We start from the raw sequence: 18,096 nt of genomic DNA on the forward strand, positions 1-18,096 counted from the left end.
TGATGACTGCCATTTTATAGTATAGTTTTTTTTTGTTTTTTTTTTTTAGGTTTTTTTGCAAGGCAAATGGGGTTAAGTGGCTTGCCCAAGGCCACACAGCTAGGTAATTATTAAGTGTCTGAGACCGGATTTGAACCCAGGTACTCCTGACTCCAAGGACAGTGCTTTATCCACTAGGCCACATAGCCACCCCTATAGTATAGTTGTCATATCTAGTAGAGCTAGGCCACCTTCCTTTACATTTTTTTTCATCAGTTCCCTTGATATTCTTGACTTTTTGTTGATTCAGATGAATTTTGTTACTATTTTTCCTAACTCAGGAAAATAATTATTTGGTAGTTTGATTGGTATGGCACTGAATAAATAATTTAATTTGGGTAGAATTGTCATTTTTATTATATTAACTTGTCCTAACCATGAGCATGTGACATTTTCCCACTTGTTTAGATCTGACTTTATTTGTGTGAGAAGTGCTTTGTCATTGAATACATTTTTTAAAATAATATTTTATTTTTCCTCAATTACATTTAGACAATTTTTAGCATTCATTTGTAAAAATTTTTGAGCTCCAAATTTTCTCTTTCCTTCCCTCAACTACCTCCTTCCTGAGAGACAGTAAACAGTCAGATACAGGTTATACATTACACTTGTTTTTAACAAAGGTAGGCCTAATATTGGGACATTATCACTTGATTTTATTATCACTGGATATTTGTGTTTCTCCCCTGTGTATAGGTCCCTACCTTAGGTTCTCAGGAAGGTGCCTTTGAAAACGTCCGGATGAACTACAGTGGAGACCAGGGCCAGACCATTCGCCAGCTCATTAGTGCGCATGTGCTGAGACGTGTGGCAATGTGTGTGCTGTCTTCACCCCATGGGCGACGCCAGCATTTAGCTGTCAGCCATGAAAAGGGCAAGGTGAATCTTTTAATTCCTTTATTTACTTTCTAGTTTTTTTTTTAATTTATATTTTGTCAACAAACATCACCTCCTGCCCCAAATCTATTTCCCCATTTCTCAATGTTACCTATTGAGAGCAAAAGCAAACAAAAGATAGAACTTTTTTGTAACAACAAATAAGTATAATCAAACAAAACTAATTGCTCCTTTGGCAATCTTTATTTCTCTCTCTCTCTCTCTCTCTCTCTCTCTCTCTCTCTCCCAACCAGAGCATACCACACCACACCCACCACAGCACAGCACAGGGCAGCACACCACAACACAACCACAAAGAGATAGCTCTTTTGCCTTTCTGTTAGATCATGGGTAGCATGCTTCATCATCAGCCCTTTGGAATCATATTTGATAATAATTCATTGTGCAAAATTCTGAATTCTTTTCAAGTTATGATGACTCAGCTCCACCTCACTCAAATCCAGTTTATGTGCTTGTCATGGGATCACCTCCCATGTCATGGTCTCCTTTGAGAATGAAGGACAAAAAAAACAATAAGAAAAACATTAACAGTAACTTATTTGATTATTCCTCAGTTAATGAACATCCCTTAAGATTCTCATTCTTTGCCACCACAAGAAGAGCTGCTTTAAATATTTGCATACATGCTTTGATGGAGTTTGTTTTGTTTAGGACTCATATCCCCTTAATCTACTCTCTTTCTAATTCCCTCTCTTCCTTTTCTCTCTTCCCTTCTTCTTTCCTTGTTGAATAAATTGTATTTTTGTGTCCAACTCTGCTTCTCCACCCCACCCTTTTCAGCCTGGTTTTTTTTAACTGTTTAATTGTATACTTTGATAAGGTGAGAATTTTCCTCATCCAACCTTCCCTTTGTTCATAGTTTATTTCTCTTCTCCTCAGTGAAGTCCCTTTCCTTATTTTTTGCATTCTTCTGTTAAGATCATTAAGACTTAATAGAGGGGCGGCTAGGTGGCGTAGTGGATAAAGTACTGGCCTTGGAGTCAGGAGTACCTGGGTTCAAATCCAGTCTCAGACACTTAATAATTACCTAGCTAAGCCATTTAACCCCATTTGTCTTGCAAAAACCTAAAAAAAAAAAAAGACTTAATCGAACCACTCCCAGGTCTTTTATCTAATTAGACTTCCTCTGTGACCCCTGGTGATGATAAACATTACTCCCCATATTTGAATATAAGCAGTTCATTCTTGTTGGGTTGATAGAGGAATACTCAAGACAGAAACCCAGAAGAGGATGACTCCAAACATCTACATGCAAAGCCTCAAAGAAAAATATAGCATGGGCTATCCAACTAGAATTCCTTAAAGAGATGAAATAAGAATTTTTAGAAGATTAAAAATGCTTTAGACACTGAAATGAGAGAATTAGAAGAAAAAATTGAAAAAGAAATGAGAACTATGGAATAAAGAATTGGGAAGGAAATTAATAGTTTGGCACCTTTATTTGTTTCTCTCTGTGCCTATATTTGAGTGTCAGAGTTTCAACACAGCTCTGTTCTTTTCATCAGGAATAGTTAGAAGACTAATATTCTAATTGTTCAGTAAAGTTATTCTTTGTTGTAAACCTTTTTCTTCTGAAATTTAGTTTTGTTAGTACTCAACTTTTTTATAGTGGGTATTGCTAAATCATGGGTGTTCTTAACTGGGGCTCCTATGTACTTGAATTTTTTTGATTGCATTATTTTTTCTTTGACTTAAAAGTTCTGTATTTTGGCTTTAATGTTCCTGAAAATTTTTATTTTGAAGTTTCTTTCAGTAGTAGATTCTTGTATTTTTCCTTTGCCCTCTGACTAAGAGGTTTTAAGATTTCTTGAAATATGATGTTGTCTAGGCTTTATTTTTGTTCATGATTTTTAAGTATTTGTATGATTTTTCATTTTTCCCCCATGATCTTTTTCCAGGCCAGTTATTTCTGTGATATAATATTTCATATTTTCTTTTTTTCCCATTCTTTTGACTTTGTTTTAATATTTCATATTGTCTTATGGAGTCATTGACTTTTATTTGGCTCATTTAATTTTCAGAGTTTCTTGCTTGGCAAAGATTTGTTTCTCTTGTGTTATACTGTTCATTTCCTTCCCAAATCTGTATTCCATAGTTCTCATTTCCTTTTTTATTTTTAGATTTTTGCAAGACAGTGGGGTTAAGTGGCTTGCCCAAGGCCACACAGCTAGGTGTCTGAGGCCAGATTTGAACTCAGGTACTCCTGACTCCAGGGCCGGTGCTCTGTCCACCGCACCACCTAGCCACCCCCATAGTTCTCACTTTTGGAGGCATTTTTAATCTTCTAAAAATAATTGTTTCATCTCTTAAAGGAATTCTATTTGAATTTGTGCCCATGCTGTGCTTTTCCTTGAGGCTTTGCTTGTAGATGTTTGGAGTCATCTTCTGGGTTTTTGTCTTGAGTATTTCTGTCACCAAATTAGGTTCTTATGGTGGGATTCTTTTTTGTTTGCACATTCTTCCATGTTACTTCTTCACTTCAGACTTGATGTTAGGACTGGGCTTTATGTACTTCTGGAGAGAAGGTCTGGAGTTGTTCTGTTACTGCTTTGAGTATTTTATTCCAAGATCTCAGGGATAGCTTAGAATAGGATCTGCCAACTTTCATTGGTACCTGAATAGTCTAGTTCTTGGTAAGTTCTTATTGAAGGGTGAGGTCTGAGCTTTGCAATTTTCTCCCTTGGGCTCTTTTAACCTTTTCAGCCAAATCTGAATCTCTGACCCAGAATTGAGTAGTAGGCAACATAATGGCCAGTTAGAACCTCTTCCCCATTGAGTTGCTTTGGTATAAGTCTGGAGGTGCCCCAGTAGGGGTCTATGACATCCTTCTTCCATGTACAGTCTTTCCCTCTTGTGCTCCTGGCACAACTTGTCCTTATTTCTCTCTGTCTCCCTATACTATCCTGTGTCGGAATAATAACTCACTGGGACTTTTTCTTGGCTATAGTCTGGTTCATTTTCTAACTGTTTGAAGGAATTTAGCTGAGTGTGGGGGTGGGGGTGGGGAAGTTACTGTATACTGCCATCTTGACTCCCCAATATTTCTTGCCTCACTGATCCTCTTCACAAGAGAGAGGGAATCATGCACTTCTCTGAGGGCCCTTGGCTCTGTGTCCTCTGATGGTATCAGAACTGAGAATATATGTTGGCCATGTTCCTTTGCAGATTACTGTTTTGCAGCTCTCTGCGCTCCTCAAACAAGCAGATTCCAGTAAAAGGAAGCTGACCCTCACCCGCCTGGCATCAGCACCAGTCCCTTTCACTGTATTAAGTCTCACTGGAAATCCTTGTAAGGAGGACTATCTTGCTGTGTGTGGACTGAAGGTAAGACTATAGAATCAGTTTTGAGGACCATAGCATTTTGTAGTCAGTTTCTTGTTTTTCCTAAATTGTCAGGCTTTTTCCCTTATTAGATTATGAGCTGAATGAGGGATGGTGGCCCTTTCTTTTCTTTTCTCAATGGTGATCATAATGCCCTTATGTAGGTGCTTAATAAATATGTTGAATTGAAGAGAATACAATAAATGCCTCTGACTCCTTCATTCCTCTTATTTTGTTACTATTGATATGTTTTTATTTTGAGTTAAAATTAGTTAGAGGATTGTATTTCTCTAAAGTCCTTTATCTGACTACTTCTTGCAAGGAATTTGAAAACTCAGTTTAAAAATGAAATGACACTGTAAGTGATTGTCTTTGAAGGGTTCATTTCAACAGATTTGGTGAACTTAATTTTTGAGTGCCTACTATATAGAGTACCTAGAGAGAGAAAAGTAATCATTTTTACATTTCTACTATTTAAATCTAATGATTATTATTCAAGAGGGATCATGAGAAGCACATAAATGCTCAAATAAAGTGGTATGCAAGATACAAGGAGAATGGCTATTTAGGTCCCAGAGGGGCAGAGGAATGAGGATATCATTAGGCTGAGAATGGGTCTAGAAGGTCCTGGTAGGAAGTATTGAGAATGGGAGAAGAATACAGGACTAGGCAAAGACATTTAAGTCTCCATTTCCTGGCACAGAAGTGAATTGAGAGGCCAAAAAAGAAAGGGGGATTTCTGGGACTTGAGCAAGAATAATTCAGGCTATGCTTTGTCTTCTTTGTCCCCATGCTGGGTTCCAGGATTGCCACGTGCTGACCTTTAGTAGCTCAGGCTCTGTTTCTGACCACTTGGTGCTACATCCTCAGTTGGCAACAGGAAACTTTATCATCAAAGCTGTGTGGTTACCTGGCTCACAGACAGAGCTTGCTATCGTTACTGCAGACTTTGTCAAGGTACTGTCTCCTCTTGGTGTTGGTACAATGACCCTGTGGTGATTAGGAGCCTCTTCTAGCCAATAGTGTACTTCAGAAAGCTTCTCAAGGGGGTGACTTACCTTGTTGTTTATTCTCCAAGAGAACCAAAGACATGAAGGTGATGCTTTGATTTGTATGTAAATTGTTTTTAAGTGAGACTGAGCTGCTTAAAAGTCCTCAGCCTCACTTTCAGCTCCAGAGTCATTGAAGTCCAGTGACAAGATATAAATCAAGAAGACAAGCCTTAATGACTTACAAGGTTTTGATGACGTATAATGAGAATAAAAAGCAATTGCTTTCTGTTCTGGTCAGAAACTTTGAGGGTCTTCCCTTCCCAAATTAATATTTTTGTGATGGTAAATTAGACTTTCTTTTGTCTCAATTTTTAGTTCTTGAAAGTGTGTTGCCTTAGGTCCAGATTTTGGTGACTTTTGCCTTTTCCAAGTATGAGAAATTCAAGTTAAAACTCATTCTATCCTTCATCTATTAGTCCTCACTTCAGTCTGGCAGCCTTGGTTGTTTTAGCCATTAAGATTCTGCCAGAGAGGACAAAGAATTGACTTCTTGTCTTTTCTTTTCTACCCTTCAGATATACGACCTCTCTGTCGATGCCTTGAGCCCAACCTTCTATTTCCTCTTGCCAAGTTCAAAGATCAGAGATGTTGCTTTTCTCTTCAATGAAGAGGGCAAGAACATTATTGTTATAATGTCCTCAGCTGGCTACATCTACACTCAGCTCATGGAGGAGGCTAGCAGTGCCCAGCATGGGCCTTTCTATGTCACAAATGTGCTGGAAGTCAATCATGAAGACCTGAAGGTTGGAGTGACTTTCTCTTTTCTCTGCCCTCAATTATTTAGGATCATAGGATTTAGAAATGGAAGAGACCCTTAAGAGATCCTTTAATCTAACATCCCCATTTTATAACTGAGGAATCTGAGGTCGAGTGGTAAATTGATGTATCCTGTATTACCCAGAGAGTAATGAACAGATCCAGTATTTGGCCTCAGGGCCTCTGACTCTGAAAAATACTTTCCCCTCTGCTATGCAGCCTTTCCAGCAGTTTATCCATGAGAGGGAAAGAGAATGTTTTTCTTTTTCTCATCTGTCATCTTGTTTTCCATGATCTTAAATACATATTCCTGTCTGGAAGAATGAAACTGATTGACTTTAATGCTCCACCATCCTCAATTCTCAGGGTTTGGGTTATAAGATTCCCCAGGAGATGTCCCCCTCTTCAACAGCCTGTGGAGCTGTCCAGGAGGTGCCCTTCAGGGTCCAAGAGTCTGACAGAGCTGCTGCCAAGCAGGAGCCACAAAGGCTTAACTGCCTGTTTCAGCTCTGCTGCTGCTTTGCTCAATACAAATGTTGGGTCTGTGTCCCGGCAGGACAGCAATAGCCAGGTGGCAGGAGGAGGTGTATCTGTGTACTACTCCCACGTGCTGCAGATGCTTTTCTTCAGCTACTGTCAAGGGAGATCCTTTGCTGCCACCATCAGCAGGTCTACTCTGGAAGTGCTGCGGCTCTTCCCTATCAACATTAAGAGGTAGGAGCCAGCTTTATAGCCCATGGGCAGGAGCATTCCTTTTCCGCTATTAGCTACAAGCAGAAGTTTTTTGGTACCACTTCATTGGGAGACCAATGTCCAGTCTCTTGATAATAGGATTATGTGAGAAAATAGTCATCAGATTTTTTTTTTTTTAATTTTTAAAAGGCAATGGGGTTAAGTGGTTTGCCCAAGGTGATACAGTTAGGTAATTGTTAAGTGTCTGAGGCCGGATTTGAACTCAGGTACTCTTGACTCCAGGGCCAGTGCTCTATATACTGCACCACCCTAGTCATCAGATTTTTAAATAAAAGGCAGAAATAAAAGTTTGGAGCTCTAGGAAAAGTTGTTTTTTTTTTTAATAGGTACTCTTGTTTGTGCTTCTGTTGATCACTTATTTTTCAGATAAAGTGAAGAGTGCTCTCCAATGTCCATGACCATGCCAGGAAACATACCTTGCTATTTATAACCTTGGAGCATTAGACAAGACAATGGGCATGGAACATGCAGGAACTTCACAGTCTTACTTGGCTGCCAGAGTTCTGGATGCAGAGGATTACATGTTTCCATTCAGGCTCCTTGAATTAGGTTACTAAGCAGTGGTAACAGTAGGCCTGAAATTCTGATATGAATGTGTGCCCTAGTCTCCAGGGGTTATTTTTGGAGCTAAAGGAAAAGGTGTATTTAGTCCAGAAAAGAACTGAATCTTAAAGATAACCTAGATGCTGTATCAGGACTTTCAAAGATGAATGACTAGATCTGTTTTAGCTGATCTGGTTGAATAAGCATGTGTCTTTTTCCTCCTTTTCATACACCTACTGTCTTTTTTCATCCTACTTAATATTTGATGATGTGACCCATCTTTATTTGTTGCAGTACTAATGGTGGCAGCAAAACTTCCCCGGCTCTTTGCCAGTGGTCTGAGGTGATGAACCACCCTGGTTTGGTGTGTTGTGTCCAGCAAACTACAGGTGTGCCACTGGTGATCATGGTGAAACCAGATACCTTTCTCATCCAGGAGATCAAGACCTTGCCAGCTAAAGCAAAGGTTGGTTCCAGTTCTTCCTGTCTTTGACCATGAACCTTTTCTGCTCCCCAGCCATATTGTAGATGACTTGAAGAAGACCCCTTTTCTTTGTGGAATAAGGAGCTGCTTCCATGCCATGTTTTTTTAATTTCAAAACCCTTTTTAATTGCTGTGGTGACTGACAATGGTCCTCCTTAATCCCTTTCCAGATTCAGGACATGGTTGCTATCCGGCACACAGCCTGCAATGAGCAGCAGAGGACAACCATGATTCTGTTATGTGAGGATGGCAGCCTTCGCATTTACATGGCCAATGTGGAGAACACATCCTACTGGCTCCAACCTTCCCTGCAGCCCAGCAGTGTCATCAGCATCATGAAACCTGTCCGAAAACGCAAGGCAGCCGCTATTAGTAAGGCCCGCTCTCTTCCTTCCCCTACCCCCACCACCCCTTTAACCATTTGAGGTGCATGTGGATATAATAGCTACCTGTTAGCTGCTAGCAGTGGAAAATAGATGTTTAATTTAGCTCAGAATTGGGTTTGGGGGAGGCTCTTCAGGTTTTTATTCTAGAGAAGCCTGGGTTTCCTTGTATTCAGAGAACTGGCTTATATGGACAGAAGGATGTATCAAAGCAGGTTGTTTTTTTGTTCAGTTTTTAACTAACAACCAAGAACGTAGTCATGTCTCTGAAGTGATGCATTGTTCTTTAGTGACACCAAGGCAGGAGTGTTTACTTTGGAGCAGAGCGTTCCTCAAAGACTACTCCTAGGCTTATCTTTAATATTTATTGGATAGTTTGGAGTAACTCACAATCAGAAAAAGACAATATTTTAAGTAGCTTACAGAGTTCTTCCCTTATCAAGAGAGGAACAATCTTGGAGATGATTGTTGTCAGGGAAGAGAACAACAATGAAGTCTTCTCTTATACATCTTGGAATAGTAGCAAGAACATGGGACTTGGTAGTCACACTTTGCTTTGTGTCTTATACCCGACACTCACCTGCGACTTGAAATAAGTCCCTTCACTTCTTTGAGACCTAGAGAGATGGAATCAGTTGTTTCTTCTCTGCTTGAATTCAGAGTTTAAGGGCAAGTTGGATACAGAGAAAGCAGAGGTTTCTGAGTGTGACTGCAGCCAGGAGTCTTTTAGACATGAACAGACTCAGTGTAGGTATCAGATATTGGAGTTTCCTGACGTCTTTGCTTCCCACGCACAGCTACTCGAACTTCTAGCCAGGTCACCTTCCCCATCGACTTCTTCGAACATAACCAGCAGCTGACAGATGTGGAGTTTGGTGGCAATGATCTCTTACAGGTCTACAATGCACAGCAGATAAAACACCGCCTTAACTCCACAGGCATGTATGTGGCCAACACCAAGGTGAGCACTGCCTGAGCTAGACTCTTTCTTTGAGGTACCATAGCTTTCTTTTGTTAGAAAAAAATAGAAAAATAGATTACATTTCAAGAGCAAAAATGCAGTCATCAGCTGTGATTATCCTTTAATATAAATGGGTGACCTTAAAAGTGGGCTGTTTTTTAAATCTTTGGATAAGCTTATGAAGCAGAAGTAGGTATATTGTTACTACTCACCTGTAATCTCCATGAATCATATATGCAGCTGAATGCCCATTCCATAGGTCTGTTTCTAACATTGCCAAGATGGTTGTGCGTAGTATTGGGAGAGCACTGAGTAATTTTGATTGGGCTTAAGGAGCATATAGCATATCAGCTGATCCTGTATCTCCTTCATCCTATATGCCTTAGAGGCAGGGAATTAATTTTATTCCCCACTTTACAGATAAGGATGCTAGAGAATGGCATGATCAGGTTAAATGGTCCATTCAGTCATTGACTGAGCTATTGTTAGACAATTATCAACCCTTGGGGTGAAGATTGTAGTCATTCTGTGCTTTCTCATCTTGTGGAATACATGTTCTTATCTTCTTTTCTCTTTTGTGCCATATCTTTTAAAGTTCTTACTTCCTAAGCTGTGCTATCTTTTTTTTTTTTTTTTCCACAACAGCCTGGAGGCTTCACCATTGAAGTAAATAACAACAACAGCACTATGGTGATGACAGGCATGCGCCTACAGATTGGAACCCAGGCCATTGAACGCGCCCCATCATACATCGAGATCTTTGGCCGCACCATGCAGCTCAACCTGACACGGTCCCGCTGGTTTGACTTTCCATTTACCCGAGAAGAAGCCTTACAGGCTGACAAGAAGCTGAGCATCTTCAGTGAGTGGCAAGCGCTCATTTCCACTGACCTTTGAAGAGTGGTGTAAAAGCTGCCTCACCAGCCTCTAGCATGTGATCACTTTGGGGATAAAAAGAGAGAGTACAGTACCTTGGAGCAAGCCTCAGGAGATGCATTTGACTAGTCTTAGGCATTGGAACAGCAGCATTTAGGGCCATTCTCCCCCTAGGGCCAAGGAAGAGAAAGGGGAAAAATCACATTTAGTGAGTGTCTTTTTTTTTTTAGGTTTTTTTTTTTTTTCAAGACAAATGGGGTTAAGTGGCTTGCCCAAGGCCACACAGCTAGGTAATTATTAAGTGACTGAGACCAGATTTGAACCCAGGTACTCCTGACTCCAGGGCCGCTGCTTTATCCACTGTGCCACCTAGCCGCCCCCTTGAGTGTCTTTTATACGCAAAATTTAGGGTATTCCCTTTTGGAGAACAAAGAAGTGTACTGTGGCTTGAGCAATTGCTTGGTGTATCTTGGGACTCTTTAGAGGTCATAACCTATATTGTTGACTCTATCTGGGACTACTGTCCTGGTGGTGGAATGAACAGAGTGCTGAATTCAAATCCAAACTGTACTGTGTGATCCTAGGCAATTTGCTTCTTTGTCTTAGTTTCCTCACTTGTAAAATGCAAATAATAATAGCACTTTCTTCTGCTAATGAGCGTGGTGCCAGGCACAGAAGAGGCACCATATCAAAGTGAAGGGGAATAGGGGAATAGCCCTTCCCTTCCTCTCCTCTCCCCTCCCTGGGAACTCGCTATCTTCTTTGGAATAGGGTAGCAGCTAAATAACAGAGAGAAAAGGGTGCACTGGAGAAGTATAGATGAAGGAACAGAAGGTGGCTAGAGCAGGGAGAATTTGTTTTGGGCAGAGTCACTTAGTCTTGGGACCCAGGTCCCTCACCACTTTCAGACCTAGGTCTCATGCAGTTAAGATGGTACCACTCTGCCCTCCTCTTTTACTTGTCTGGCTGTCCTGCCACTGTGAGGAGATGGAGCTATGGCTATTAGCTAATGGTCAGCATCCTGTTTAAACTAGGAGAAGACTCTTGGAGATGGTTGACCCCAGGGGCCCTGTGGTGTGGGGGGGTGACCTCACAGTGTGACCGAGTCTTGCCAGATCTGTTTCAGATCACAGGACCAAGGAGGGGATTTGAGTTGTTCTTTGCTACTGAAATGAAGACTGTTTGGAGGAGTGGAGAGCCTCTGAGGTTTTAGGAGCAGAAGCTGGCATGAAGAGTAACAGGAGCATATGAATAAACCTAACAATGCTTTGATTTGCATCTCTTCATAGACTGATCCAGTGTTTGCAGTCCTCTGGGGAGCATGCCTCTTAAATTCTCTCTTTGGTTTGCAGTTGGGGCTTCAGTGGATCCAGCAGGAGTCACTATGATAGATGCTGTCAAGATTTATGGCAAGACCAAGGAGCAGTTTGGCTGGCCTGATGAACCCCCAGAGGATTTCCCTTCTGCCTCTGTCAGTAATATCTGCCCCCCCAATGTGAACCAGGGAAATGGCACTGGAGAGAGTGACACAGCAGCCCCCACCACCTCCAGCGGGACTGTCCTGGAGAGGTACCAAAGCTTAGAAGGATTGAACTCCTTGATATAACTGGGTCTTCCCTGCCCATTCCATGCTCCTTTATAACTTCAGAGTGTGCTCTCAAACATCTGTCCAGAATTCAGTCTCTGCCCTTCAGTTTCACCTATCTCACCAATGTCCAGTGCCTTCCTGGGAGAATTGAAGATACCCCCTGGAGCCAAAATCTACCCCAAAGGTTCCTTTCCTTTCTCCTGATGATGCCCTTGAACTCAGTTGCCCTCTGAGATTTCCTGACTCCTCTCTTCCTTTACCCATTTGGATCAGCTGCCTAGAACAGAAAGTTAAGTCTCGGGCCAGCTTGCCATTTGGGGAGCTAGTCTTTCAGTTGTTGCTGGCAGGTTTTCCCGGCCTCTGGTCTTAGCATCCTCTGGTCCCTTTCTGCAATAGTCCTTTTGGTGGGAGCAGCCTTGCTGGTTCAAGGCTGTCCTCTGAATCCTAGAGATCAGATCAGGAGTCTCCCAAAACATGCCTTGTGCTTGGCTTTGTGCAAGGAGGCTTGGTGGGGTGTCATACAATGTGAGATGTTGACTTTTATCTTGTAAAAGCCAAGAAGAGCCTGGCTTGAAAGTACCTTCTCCTTGCCCTCCCCTTCCCCAAATTGATTTATGGTTTCCACTTTTCTCTGAGCTTCACATATTTTCTTTCCTTTTTTTCTTTGCTTCCCCCCCCAAGTTCTGAAACTGAGTCCCTAACCAAGCTGGATCGGTTAGTATGCCCTCCTTTTCTCTGCACGAGTGAATGTGTGTCTGAGAGCACCATTAGCAGTGATGTGGCTTGGCCTTGACCCTGCTTCTGTTGCCAGGGGCCCTTCTGCTTCTTTGTTTTTTGCTTCTTGCATGGCTGCAGGCTTCTCCCCCTGGAAAGATGGGTTGGCCTGAGGGATTCAGGCGCCTATTTGGTGTCATTGTTGCCTGCTTTGCAGATGCATTTGTAGCTTGCTCTTGCCTACCCTTTTCCTCTCTGACTTTTTTGTATCATGTGTTTATGGCCAAGGGAAGAAAAGTGTTATCTGCTTGATCACCAAAGAAGCTGTTAGAGTGCCAACTTGAACACAGTTGTTTCTTTAGTCCTTTCCTCCTACCTTTCTAGTTCTATGCTCCATTTCTCTTCCTCTTTTGCCCTTTTCTCTCCTCCTACCCCTCTCTACACTTCTCTCTTTGTATTCCAGAGCTTCTTATGCCAAGATACTGTTTTTTTTTCCCATTATAAAACACTTGTGAAGATTCAAGAGAATGTTGGCAGGATGTTTCTTTGCAGGATCTTGAGCTTTGGGAACAGCAGTGCTTATCTACCCCTTCCTTGAGCGTCTTATGCTCAGTTTCCCAGCATCTGATTGGCACCTGAGGTGTGTCAGCCAGCACTGGGGATTTCTCCTCTCCTTTGCTGTAAATAGCTTCTCTGCTCAGGGTTCCCAGGAAATGCTTGTATGGTCTTTCCTGAATGTATCCATAGTGTAACTTTGACTCACTTGAATACTCTTCCCTTGGGGGTTCCCTGTCATTCCTTGATCTCTGTACCCCTGTGTTTTGGGCTCTGCTGTATCCGGGTTCAGCCATTTCCATGATCCTTGCCACAGGCGGCAGAGAAAACAGTTTGATCCTCTTTGAGAATGAAGTCCTGTTTTGAAGCTTCGGATTATGAGTAGAGTGCCCCAGGTTGCTGTGTGAGGGGGAGCCAGGTTTCCCTCTGGCCTGTGACACAAGGAAACGAAATGCATGGCGCCTGTGGCCGGTCTTAGCACGCTCTGATTCTGTCCTTGGCATTCACTAGCTGTGCCCGAGCTCCCCACAGCTGTAGTCTGCCGAGGCCAAAGCATGAGGAAGAGGCAGACTGTTTGACTCAAGCTGCTTTTTTCTCTTCTCTCCAGGCTAGTGGGGAGTTCTTTAGAAGCCCTCGAAAGCTGCTTTGCTGTGGGCCCTGTCAGTGAGAAGGCAAGTGACTTCTTCAAAGCCCTGGGAGCTTTCTGACAAGACCTATGGCTCCTCAGAGCTCTCTGGTCTTGTGTTTGAAGAGCTCGGCCTCTGTTTGGCACTGGCTCTGGGAGTTGGTCTCGGGAGAAGCAGCCCTGGGTGGAAACACCCAGCCTCTGGCAAGGAGCACTTTGGGAGCCAGGTCTAGACCAGTCATTTGAGACCTCCACAAGGCATGGACACATTTATGGCTTGAGGCCCTGCCAGAGATAGGCCTCCTGAAGTGGTGGGAGGAGGGAGGGAGAACAGGAGCAAGCTTTTTGAGTCTGCATTGATGCTAATCACTCTGCCCTCTCTACATCCTCCTCTTGGGGACCAGGAAAAGAGCAAGGCTGCAGCTCAGGAGCTGGCTACAATGTTGCTATCCATGCCAGCACCATCCAGTGTCCAGCAGCAGACGAAGAGCCTCCTTGCTAGCCTTCACACCAGCCGCTCGGCCTATCACAACCACAAGGTAATCACTCTAGAGGCTCCCAAGGTCTAGGAGCCCAAGTGTCCCTAAAACTTTTGCTGATTCTCTCTTTGAGATGGCTGAACCTCTGATAGGGGTAGAATTTGGGAAGTGGAACCCAACATGACCCAGAGGGGAAGATAAATTCTCTGCTTCAGGTTACACCTGAGTTGCTGAGATGAGTCTCTATTGGAGAGGCTGTCATCCTCAGGGTCTTCTCACTTGTAACCCCTACTCACATTTGCTCCCTGCAATGATTTGCCTGCTCCCTGCCCCTTTAGGGAGGGAGGGAGGGTGGCTTTGCTGCTGCAACCTCCCAGATCCTCCCTCAGGTTCCAGCCCTTGCTTTTGGCTAGTTCTGTGTGAGCCTACTGTTTTAACAGGACCAGGCCTTGTTGAGTAAAGCTGTGCAGTGCCTCAACTCCTCCAGCAGAGATGGGAAGGAGCTGGATCCAGAGGTGTTTCAGCGTCTCGTGATCACTGCTCGCTCTATTGCCATCATGCGCCCCAACAATTTGGTCCATTTCACCGAGTCCAAGATGCCCTCAGTGGAAACAGGTGAATGGAACCTTGGCTGGCCACACCCTTCTTAAACTACATGTCCTGATCTTTCGGTAAAAACAATGAAGCTAGGAGGACAGGAGAAATGGGAGAGTGATTCAAAAGACTTTTGTCTCTCCTTATTCCTGAACGAAAGGATCTTGCAAGTATCTTGCCTCAGCTATACACCCACACCTGGTTGGTCTTCTTGATTCAATATCAGTCATGTGTTCTGTTGGGAAAGTAGTTGTCTTATTGTACTCTATTGATTATATCACTCCTGTCTTAAAGCCTTCAGTGGCTACTTGTGGTGGATCAGATTAAGGACAAACTCATTAATTTAGCATTCAGGGCTAAATGGCCTACCTTTGTAGCTTTATTTCATCCTTCTTCCTTTATTTTACAAACTTAATAAGTTATGCTACTTGGCATTCCTTGGCCTCAGCCTACCTACCCTTTCTCCCTTCTTCAGTGACCTGGAATGTAATCTTCCCTTTCCCACTACCACCATCTTCTCTCTGTCTCTACTTGTTAGCACCTTAATCTTCTCATAGGAAGATAACCATAGTTGGGAATTTTTGTTGCATGTCAAACCTCAGTTTACCTCTTTGAAAATTTTCACGTTTAGTCCTTATTCCAAAAAACAGTCATCATATCTGGGCTAAACACCCCCAGTGACTTCATTTGATCTGTATATCTAGAATCCCCTCACCATCTCAGTCTATGGTTGCTTTCCAGATGACTAGTATCTCCCTTAAAATAGGATTTGCAGAACTGAGCATAGTGCTCTAGAAGGTAGTCTGTTATATTCCCTGCTCTTGAGAAATATCTTAAGGCAGCAAGGTGGACCAGTGGGTAGGACACTGGTCCTGGAGAAGAGATCTGAATTTAGATGACCTCAAGACATGTTAGCTTTGATTTGGCCTTGGACAAGTCATTTAACTTATGCTTTTATCCTCAGTTTCTTTATCTGTAAAATAAAGATAATAGCCCCCACCTTCCAGGGTTGTTAGGAGATAATATTTATAAAATAAACTAGCAACTTCATAAGTTCTATTTAAATGTTAGTTATTATCTTGCTCAACTAGAATGACTTTTTCATTCCATTTAACTCTTAGAGCACTCTATACTTGTTTCATTCCTTTGCTTTTTTTATTTTTTGTATATATACATGTTCTATCTTCTCCACTGTAGACTACTTGAGACTTACTCATCTTTCTCTGGAGTCGAAAGAGCTAGAATCTTAACTCAGTAAAGCACTCAGAATTCCAGAAAAGGGGATAATCCTTCATTGATTATCACTTTCAAATCCCTGAATCAGTGACTTCCTCTTTACCCATTCATCCTTTCAGTGTTCCCACTGGTCTTAGGCTGATTCTAGGTCATTATCAAACACTTTGTAAAGAATGAGCTATTCACTTTCTAGCATTTTTAGTCTTGTAGATTTTGCCACTCTTATGATGTGCCTATTCCACAAAGTCCCTTCTGATTATCCCCTGTGTTTGGCATCAGTAGTAACAGAAATAATTTCTGGACAGAATGATGTTTTGTGAGACCTAACTTCCCTTGCCCTCTATAATCCAGTTTGGTGTACAACTAATTTGAAGGCATATTTGGCTTCTGGTTATGGTTGGGCCCAAAGGTAATATTTGTTTTTATGTTGTTCAGTAAAGGCAGCTAGGTGGCACAATGGATAGAGCACCAGTCCTGGAGTCAGGAGGACTGAGTTCAAATCTGACATCAAGACACAGAACATTTAATAGCTGTGTGACTTTAGGCAAGTTGCTTAACTCTGATTATCTTCACATCCAGGGCCATCTCTAGGCATTCTGATTCATATCTGGTCACTGAAGTCAGATGACTCTGGAGGAGACAGTGATTTAGCACAGTACTCTCCTCACTCAATTCCAGTTCATGTGCTTGTCATGGCATCATCTCCCTGATGTCATGGTCCTTTTCAAGAACAAAAAACACATATCATAAATTCAGTGACCATTATCCAATTTTGGTTCTACCTCTCTAACTCTTATCCTCTAGATTTCTCATGCCAGTGCTCTTGAGTTACCTTCAAATTTGTTGATTTCTTTAAATCACTCCTTATTCAGATTATTCCTTTATCCATAATCTTTTCATCACAATTTGTAACCCTGGGATTGTTCTAGAAAAATTTAGACAGTGATGGTAAGATGGAAAGACCCCAGACTTCTCCTCTTTCTTACTTTTTATTTTTGCAAGGCAAATGGGGTTAAAGTGGCTTACCCAAGGCCATGCAGCTAGGTAATTATTAAGTATCTGAGGCTGGATTTGAACTCAGGTACTCCCCACTCCAGGGCCAGTGCTCTATCTGCTGCACCACCTAGCTACCTTTTCTCCTATTTCCTTAATGTGAGTGATAAAGATTGTTCTGGAATCTGCCTTCCCCAGTCTTGGTTTTTTTCCCCCTTATATGTTCCCATTAGACTCTGAGATAGCCCTCCTTTTGATTGAGTTCCCTTGAAACTATCTACATAGGCAATCATCCCTGATCTGAGTTAACCTTAATAAAAGTTGTATTGCATCCCTAGCTTACCACCATTAATAATTTTCTTTCTGTTGCTCAGAAGGAGTGGATGAGGGGAAAGAACCCCAGAAACATACAGAAGGGGATGGCTGTACTTTCATTACCCAGCTTATCAATCATTTCTGGAAACTGCATGCGTCTAAACCCAAGAATGCGTTTTTGGCACCTGCCTGTTTACCAGGTATTTTATTAAGTTAATGGCCTGTTGCTTTGTCTATTTTTTGTTTTTTTTTAGTAAATTCAATTAACAGTCAAATGCAGAGTTTACTCAGCACTTAACAAAGTATGTAACAGGCTTTGAGCTAAGGGTTTGGGACATAAAGGGAGAAAAAGAGCTCGTGGTTGGGGAGGGGGAGGGAATGATCAGGGATAGGTGGAAACTGCTGATGTATCCAGACAAAATAGCACCTCTCCACTTACTTGTCTTTAGGAATGTACAGTTGTGAATCTATAAAATACATGCTGTGATGATGACCCACAATCTCATTTTCTTCAATACTTATTCATCTGGCTATTCTCTAAGTCTAAACCTTCCAGCTAAGATAGGGGAATTCAGTCATTCCAAGGGGCTAGGGTTTCCTTCCAAGCTTAAGCGGTCTTAGGTTTCTAATTATTTTTCCTCTTTTTAGGTTTGACCCATGTTGAAGCTACTGTCAATGCATTGGTGGACATCATCCATGGCTACTGTACTTGTGAGCTAGACTGTATCAACACAGCCTCCAAGATCTATATGCAAATGCTCCTGTGCCCCGTATGTATCAATAGACTTTTCAATTGTCCTGTAGTAACCTCACAGGGCAGGATCCTGAGTATCTGAGTAGAGAATCTTTTAAAAATCTCTTAGATTGGGAAAATTGGGGGAATCCTTTTGCTGCCAGAATTTGTTTTCCTATCCCCCTATTTTTATACCCAC

General features: G+C 42.1%; 1 protein-coding gene across 1 annotated transcript in view; it reads left to right on the top strand.

Moving 5' to 3' along the window:
• UBR4 (ubiquitin protein ligase E3 component n-recognin 4) overlaps positions 1 to 18,096 on the top strand; it is a 160,818-nt gene that overhangs the window by 55,000 nt on the left and 87,722 nt on the right. Inside the window, exons 40-54 of the mRNA XM_074218273.1 lie at positions 736 to 918; positions 4,102 to 4,260; positions 5,062 to 5,214; positions 5,825 to 6,052; positions 6,622 to 6,779; positions 7,656 to 7,827; positions 8,016 to 8,217; positions 9,026 to 9,189; positions 9,835 to 10,051; positions 11,418 to 11,634; positions 13,530 to 13,593; positions 13,952 to 14,086; positions 14,467 to 14,641; positions 17,224 to 17,364; positions 17,813 to 17,934. Of these exons, the coding sequence (XP_074074374.1) occupies positions 736 to 918; positions 4,102 to 4,260; positions 5,062 to 5,214; positions 5,825 to 6,052; positions 6,622 to 6,779; positions 7,656 to 7,827; positions 8,016 to 8,217; positions 9,026 to 9,189; positions 9,835 to 10,051; positions 11,418 to 11,634; positions 13,530 to 13,593; positions 13,952 to 14,086; positions 14,467 to 14,641; positions 17,224 to 17,364; positions 17,813 to 17,934 (2,490 nt within the window). The remainder of the gene's footprint in view (positions 1 to 735; positions 919 to 4,101; positions 4,261 to 5,061; positions 5,215 to 5,824; positions 6,053 to 6,621; positions 6,780 to 7,655; positions 7,828 to 8,015; positions 8,218 to 9,025; positions 9,190 to 9,834; positions 10,052 to 11,417; positions 11,635 to 13,529; positions 13,594 to 13,951; positions 14,087 to 14,466; positions 14,642 to 17,223; positions 17,365 to 17,812; positions 17,935 to 18,096) is intronic.

Source organism: Macrotis lagotis, chromosome 1, assembly GCF_037893015.1.
Source record: "Macrotis lagotis isolate mMagLag1 chromosome 1, bilby.v1.9.chrom.fasta, whole genome shotgun sequence".
Lineage (NCBI taxonomy): Eukaryota > Metazoa > Chordata > Mammalia > Peramelemorphia > Peramelidae > Macrotis > Macrotis lagotis.